Source organism: Paramisgurnus dabryanus, chromosome 13 (genome assembly GCF_030506205.2).
Source record: "Paramisgurnus dabryanus chromosome 13, PD_genome_1.1, whole genome shotgun sequence".
NCBI classification, from domain to species: Eukaryota; Metazoa; Chordata; class Actinopteri; order Cypriniformes; family Cobitidae; genus Paramisgurnus; species Paramisgurnus dabryanus.
The window spans coordinates 22,444,033-22,451,730 of NC_133349.1; the positions used below are offsets into that span (position 1 = coordinate 22,444,033).

Below are 7,698 nucleotides of genomic sequence, written 5' to 3' on the forward strand. Positions count from 1 at the left end.
TTTAACTTCTTTAAACTTTAAAATTTTTTAATGCTCAAAAACCATGCTATAGTAGATTAAAAAATACTTAAATAATTTTAAGAATCATTAATAATAATAATAATAATAATAATTACTATGTAAAATTATGTATTCGTCCAATCATGTAAATACCATCATTTTATAACTAGCCTTGTTTATGTTCGCTTTACATTATTATAGTAACCATTAATAGTAATAATGAATAATGATTAGCTACTTAAAACGTCCAATTATGTAAATATCACTAGTCCTCTTTGTGTTGATGTAGTATTACTATTTACTATTACAATACAACTACGGATTTATCATAAATACTAAAACATTAATATTATTTACTTACGTTACTATTTATTTTAACAAAATCGATGTTTTCGGGGCTCTACCAGTAACCCCTGAACAGACCTCATAATCGATTTCAGAGTTAGCGATCTGCTATCCATGCTTTAATTTTACAATGGAGAAGCCTGTTGGTGCTTTACAAGAACAAGCTTTAAAAAGAAAGGAAAGATTAAAAGCGTTACGAGATCGGCAGCTTCAAGTGAGTAGTGTAATACATTTCGTTAGGACACTGGGAGAAAGATGTTTGCTCACTGGCTAACTTGTAGTTAGCGAGTTAGCAAAACAGTAAAGCAGTTAACATTGTACGAACTATGGAAAACCGCGTTCACATATAAGTGACATATTCTTATAATTTTAGCTATTAGAGTTTTTGGAAGACTCCTTTAAATTATTTATCGCGCTCTGAATGTATTTTGTTGTTGGGTGATGTGTGACTGAAATATCACTAAACTAATAGCCTACTATTTAAGAAGTAATACTTGAAACATGACCGTGTGTACCTCGCTGGCAAAATACACCGTCAGACTTATACCGAAAAGCTTAATGTTGTATGGTGAAAATACGTATTTGACTGCTAAAACAATGTACAGTGATGCTGGTTGTACGTCTGGTTGTAAGACTTCGCGCGTATTGCCTGTGCATTGCACGAGTAAAACTTGTAGGTGCCACCCAAGGGCGTAGATTTGGTTTGAACCTTTGAACATGAGCGGGGAAATGCTAGTCTTCAGTGCTAATCTTTGCGTTACATGCAGTGGATCAAGCTTATCTTGTTTGTAACCAGAACATTCCTTTAACCCTGCTTGGATATCTGAGATGATTAGGGTTGGGTGAAATCGACCCAAAGTTCATATCTTGGTATTTTTGGCATAGGTGGCGGACCTAAAAATCTCTGTATTCTCTTCAAAGTGGAAAAATATATGCATGCATATTAAAGCCTCATGTGATATGGCACAAACACTTTTATTAAATCAGTGTAAATCAGGAAATAAAATTCTTAACCTGTTTAAAAATATAAGGAAGCACAACATGCAAGCTGGTCAGAAAGCTTACATCTGAATGTATATTTTCTGTCAGAGATTCTATTGCATAGAATAATAATATCGATTTAGATGGTATTGTCTCATCCTGTATTTCACTGGGGAAAAAATACTGATTATATATTACCAAAACTCGATATAGTGCCCATTCCTACTTGTGATTGATCCATTGTAGGTTGAAATGTAATAGTGCATATAATTACATTAGCTGTCATTCATCTTCATCATTTATCTTCATAATTCATTAGTTGTCAACACCCACACTGAAAAAATGTATGCCTTGAATGCACTGTGAGTCGATTTGAATAAAACAGTCTGGCAAATGCATAATTGTGTTATTTGCTTTTGTCTCATTGCTCATGTTAATTGTTTATTCAACTACAGGGCCGAGCACCAGATGATGGAGAGCCTGAAAGCAAAAGAGCCCTAGAGGAGTCTGAAGCAGAGGAGAGACACAGGTAACCAAATTTGAAGTCTGATGTCATGTATACTACACAAAAGGTCATGGGTTTGTTTGAGGAAGCACACTTATACTGATAAAGAATGTATGCCTTGTACTACACTGAAGGTCGCTTTAGATAAAAGCATCTGCCATATGCAAAATGTATAAAATGTATACTGCAGAACACTGTAATAATTCTGCACCGAAGAATCCAGTGTTATTTTAGGTTCCAGCATTTAGGATCTAGTTGAATAGACAATAAATAACAAAGTAAGTACATCTCTGTTTATTTGAGTGTTGTAAGGGGAAAGGTCTTTGTTTCTCCCAGCTCTATTTTAAACTCAAGCCAAGGCCTCCAGCTCGTCACTTTTTTCCATTGTTTACTTTTATAGTCACAGAGCCCTTGTGCTTTGCCTGAGCTCAAGAGCTGTTTGTCATTGACAGTCGTTGAAAGGTTTCGAGACAATCGCCACCCAATATCTGTTCTGTCACCTTTATTACTTGTTAAGAGCTTTTTGTAACATCTGTGGGTCTGAGGTTTTGTCCTTTGTTAGAGGAGGCTTCTGTAATGGAGGTGATATTGGAGGTTGTCTGAAACGGAATGTTTAAAGGTGTGTCGTCTTGAAGCATTTCAAATTAAAACTGTGAGGCAGCTTGGATTGCAAACAATGAGACCGGTAATATTGTAATACGCCGCCCAGTGTGCTTGGTTTTTTTTGACACCTCCCATGCTGTCATACCTGATGAAATAACTACTTATCTTAAAATAAATTTAGTTAGAGTTTTTAGGGCAAGAAATAGAAAAAAACATAAATAATTTGATGAATTTGTTATAAAGGGGTTTTTGTGTATAATTTTATATTAAAGTTTATCAAAATTTTTCTTGTAGCTTTTTTGCCAGAAGTTTGCAGTAGCAGCTCAAAAGTTGTGGGTTTGATTCTCGTGGAGCACACATACTGATAAAAACTTTAAAGGTGCATTATGTAACTTTTGGAAGGATCTCTTGACAGAAATGCAATATAATATACAACACTATATTATCAGTGGTGTATAAAGACCTTTAAAAAATGAACACTATTGTTTTTATTACATTTGAATAAGCGTTTTTGTCTACATGTACCCCTTATATGCTGCCATGATTCTAAAGTAGCCCTCTCTGAGAATCTGAGAGTTTATGTTTTTGCCTTAGCAATTTTATCGATTGATTGTAAAAGAAAATAGTTTATTTGTATACGTCTGATGTGGGAAAAGAAATAACATCATGTGGAAACAAATTGCAAATCACTCCCATGCTTAGACGGCCTTCATGCATTGTAAGTCACTTCGGATAAAAAATGTCTGCCAAATGCATGGATTTAAATGTAAAATGAACAAAAGCCAATATACAGACGAAAAGTGCCAGAATATATAAAAATACCTTCTTGCTACCCTGTTTCTTAGCTGTTTCACAAACCTACCATAATTACATTTTATTGAGCATCAAATGATTTTGTTGTTGTTGGTTTTCAGGACAAATAAGAGTTTTACTGGCCAGCTTTATGCCTTTAAGCTGTCAAAATACTAAAGTGAGGTGAGGCAGATATTGAATGTCTTCTCAGAAAGCAGCTTTTGAATGAAGCTCAGCCTTTCCCATGAGACAGACTGTATTTAGTCACAGTTATGCTGTTACCGTGCGTTCACACCAGACGCAGTAGAGGCGGCAGAAATTCGCATCATGGGAGGGGCTTCTGCGACTCCGCTCGCTTCCTGTAATCACGTCACTACTAGAGCAAGCTCTTGATTGGTTAATGTGGCGTGTTTTTCGGCCAAAGTTCAGATATTTTAATTTGCACGTTTCCAGCATCAACGCTCAATTTTGCCGCGCTTTTTAGCCTCATTCCCGCCGCGAGACCTCCAGACGTGCGTAAACGGTTCTTTATATTGACTTCACTTTGTCACTTAACAAATCACTCGCGCTTGACATCGTGGCTGGTGTGAACGCAGCATTAGTGAAATGTCAGTAGTGACAGGTTAAAAAAAAGTTGAACTTGACTTCTAATCTTTTACTTTAAAACTTTCACTGCAGAATAGCATCCAATATACAGACTACTTCATTTTTTTTCCGCATTCAGAATTTAATGTACCACTGCTAACAGTTATATGATGAATGAAGCTCAGCGGTCTCATTTGTTATTTGACAGTATGAGAAAAAAGATACCTTCCGCCAAAACTATCAAGGCCTTCAATTCATTTTCTTCCATCTGTGCACTTCATAAACACAACAGCTTTTCCCTTGAGCATTAATCTGCTCTCCCTGTATGTGATTCAATTAGAAAACAGGATACGGCTTTAGCCAACTCGCCCATACCCTCGGCCGTAGAATTATTCGAAGGTTTTAAACACTCAAGAGTTTGACAAACGGCTGTTGACATTCCACAAGCGTTGGATTGTTCGGCTGGAGAGCCAATGGTCCTGTATTGTTCCAGCAGGTGGTCAGGAAGTCTCTTCAGGAAAACTCACTACAAGGAGGTGTTCCCAAGTTTAAAATTGGGCGTCTCGTTTGAGTGTTTTTCCAATACCTTCACAGTGAGGTTGTAATATTTTGAACTGCCTTGCGGGGCTTTGACAGGGCTGGCTGCGAAATTCAATATTGTTCTGATGTCAGGCCTTTGTGTTTTTTGACATGTTGTTTCAACTTCGTTATGCTTTTTTGGAAAACCCTACACCCAGGACCTTTGAAAATGAATTATTCTTGAGTGACGCAAGTAGCAACAATCCGATTTGTCCCAGCCCATCTAATAACGCAACAAATGTGGGTTTGCCAAAGCCCCATCCTCGAAAACGAAATTGGCACGCATCTCTCAGGAAACCAACTAATGAAAATTCATTTTTAGTACCCCTATAGGATAGTTTGAAGACAAACCTTCATGCCCATCTCCTGTTGATCAGACTGTGAAGAACCCATTTGTGGTTCTCTGGAGATCCAGCCACAGACACTGCTGTAACTTGCAAAGATGTTAATAGACCTACCAGTTGAGAGATGACAGTTGACAGAATTGGACTTGTTTCAACCCCTGTCAGCTGTGAGGCTTGGGTCTCTAGACGCGTCCCATTGCACAGGTGCTACATGAGAAATCGCCTGTGCCTCAAAGATGAAGGGAAGCTTTGTGCACATGGTGAGTGAATGTTCTCTCTAGATGCCACCACAGGCTGCTTTCATTGCTCGGATAGCACCAGCTGCTCATTGGACAAACTGAATGTGTTTAGCTGCGCTGCCACCTGCTGGTTAATGGGGTTTCCTGTAGTTGCTTGTGTGTATGGTTAGATTAGATTTGATTGGTGACAATACAGGAAAACTAAACACAGGACATGATGTAATGCTATAAAATGTTTGCAGACTTATGGATTAACATTTACATACATTTATGCATTTGGCAGACCCTTTTATCCAAAGTTACTTGCAGTGTATTACAAAGTATACATTTTATCAACGTGTGTTCCCTTTTTCGCTGCTAACGCAATGCTTTATCACTGAGCTATATCGGTTAAAAGTTAAAAATAATAATAATTTTTAGTGTAAATGTTTATACAGTATTGCAATATCTGGTTTTCACCACCACTGTAAATGAACAATAGGTTATAAATGTGGTGGCAAATTATATAATGCCAATAGTTCTTAGATTATCAGATGTATTCATGAATTTTCCAGAGAGCTGAAGTTGAGAAATTACACCCCGGAGGACGAGGAGCTGAAGGAGAGACAGGTGCCCAAAGCAAAGCCTGCATCAGGTGAGAGCTCTTCTGGTTTACCTGTACAATATTAATTTCTTCTTTGTAGAAACATCATGCAGACTATTATTTACTTTTATGTGATTCACAGAAACTGATATTAAAAGAAATGAAACAATAGTGCAAAAATTTTGTTCATTACTGTTCTCATAAAGGTGCATTTAGTTAAGTTTACCAATAGATGCTATTGTCAGAATGCTACACCTTTAAATCAAATATTTGGATTGTCATCCTGAATTGTCTGGCTCTTGGCGTTTAGTTAATTGTCGTGTTGAGTAATAGAGCTATAACAGGTGATCTGGTGTTTTATATCCCTACAGTTGAGGACAAGGTCAAAGACCAGCTGGAAGCTGCAAACCCAGAGCCTGTGATCGAGGAAGTGGTGAGTGGATTCTCCCCTCAGTCCAAAGTCTCAAACATGCCATGTACTGGCAACACGTTTGTTTACTTTGCTTTCATTTTAGAGAAAGTAATAAATCAATATTTTCTCCCTCAGGATCTGGCCAATCTTGCCCCTAGAAAACCAGACTGGTATTTGTTTCATTTTTTATCACTTTATGCTGGCTTTCTTTATGTAGTTAATTAAAAACATGTCCAAGACAAACTCAAAATGATTTGTTTTGTATTTGTAATAGGGATCTGAAGAGGGACGTTGCCAAAAAGCTTGAGAAATTAGAGAGGCGAACACAGAAAGCCATCGCTGAACTTATACGTGAGTAATATAGCACACTGACTTGGACTTCTATCTATCTATTGATTGTAATAAGTGAGATGAATACTTTAGTTGAGTAAGCTACTGAAACTAAAGCTGTGAAATCTGTTTGCAATGGGCTCAGGTAGGGCTTCATGTGAGGCTAATTGCTGTGTGGGTTACAAAAGCTCAGGAGAACTGAAACCTCCTGATGACGTCACAGTTTCTGTCTCTATGGCCCTGTCCCAAATGACACCCAATGCTCTTAAGGTCTTCCTTCGGGTCTACACTTTGGTGATTTCATGCAACGTTAGGTTGTCAGGTTAAAGACCAATGTGTAGTTTATGATGCTTCTGTTTTGCGTCCATGAGCTTGGAAAGTATGCATATCGAGGGCACAGTTGTGGGCTCTCTTCTAGAACTTTAAATGATAAATAGGACACCCTACAGTCTCGTGACATTCGCAGGCATGCGTATATTTCAGCTGTTGCAAATCTGCAAGACCACAAGTGTGCCATTTGGTACTGAGTCCAGATTTATGGTATACAAATAAATAAATAAAAGTTGAAGTTGCTCTACATTTTAAATCTTCAAAAAGCTTAAAATATTAAAAGTCAAATGACTACTATACTTAAAGGTACAATACATAAGAGTTTTGCATTTAAATTACTAAAAAAAGTTTAGCACAGTGTTCTATATTTTGCTCACATGTTTTTTTACATTATCATGTTATATAATGTTTTTAATATTGTTTAAATACTGTTCAACCCTGTTCATATGGTTACCAGTCAATGGTGTCATTTTTCACAACAACATTAAGATATATTGTTACATTACATTACATAAATGTTTTTGCTTTTAAACCATCATTAATTTTCTTGTGGTGTACCCAAATTAAATTAACGCAAAGTGTTTAGACCAAATAATAAGTATTTTGTTAAGCGTTTTGCTGAAAAGTACTCGAATGTGTCTTTACATCTCCTGTATGATTTGATAGGCGAGCGGCTGAAGGGCAGTGAGGAAGAGCTGGCAGGGGCGGTTGGAGCTGTTCGTGTAGAAGAAGGAGACTCAGACTGACTGTGATGAATAATCCCACAAAACAGATTTTTTAGGGGTCTATTTTTTCAAACACAGCAGTGTCAAAGCAGCAGACAGCATGCGTTTACACACAAACCATGCTGTATGTGTCTGTTAAAGAGAATGAGATTCAGAAAAAAATAAAATGCAGGTGTTTTTGATTTTTCTTTGTGTACTGCGCAGCAAACTGTATAAAGTCTTTTTTATTTTTTGTTGTTGTTTATAAGTAAACAAACTTTTTCCTAAATGGACTCTGTGTTATTTCTGTCTCTCTGGCCTTTGTGATGAAAACACATCAGCTGTCTTTTTATAAATAAGCACAAG

At 37.0% G+C, this 7,698-nt stretch overlaps 1 protein-coding gene across 1 annotated transcript; it reads left to right on the forward strand.

The window, feature by feature from the left end:
• Positions 1-418: 418 nt before the first annotated feature.
• ccdc12 (coiled-coil domain containing 12) lies at positions 419-7,621 on the forward strand. The gene is made up of 7 exons (XM_065246143.2): positions 419-559; positions 1,782-1,855; positions 5,528-5,607; positions 5,928-5,989; positions 6,104-6,138; positions 6,243-6,319; positions 7,295-7,621. Exons 1-7 carry the CDS (start codon positions 476-478, stop codon positions 7,372-7,374), a joined length of 492 nt encoding a protein of 163 aa, XP_065102215.1. The 5' UTR covers positions 419-475; the 3' UTR covers positions 7,375-7,621.
• Positions 7,622-7,698: the final 77 nt, after the last annotated feature.

Bases quoted from the DNA above. Each gene is read 5' to 3' on its own strand.
- ccdc12 (XM_065246143.2), top strand. From the start codon at position 476: ATGGAGAAGCCTGTTGGTGCTTTACAAGAACAAGCTTTAAAAAGAAAG. The intron at 5,608-5,927 runs GTGAGAGCTCTT...ATATCCCTACAG, and splicing joins CAAAGCAAAGCCTGCATCAG to TTGAGGACAAGGTCAAAGAC. The intron at 6,139-6,242 runs GTATTTGTTTCA...TATTTGTAATAG, and splicing joins GCCCCTAGAAAACCAGACTG to GGATCTGAAGAGGGACGTTG.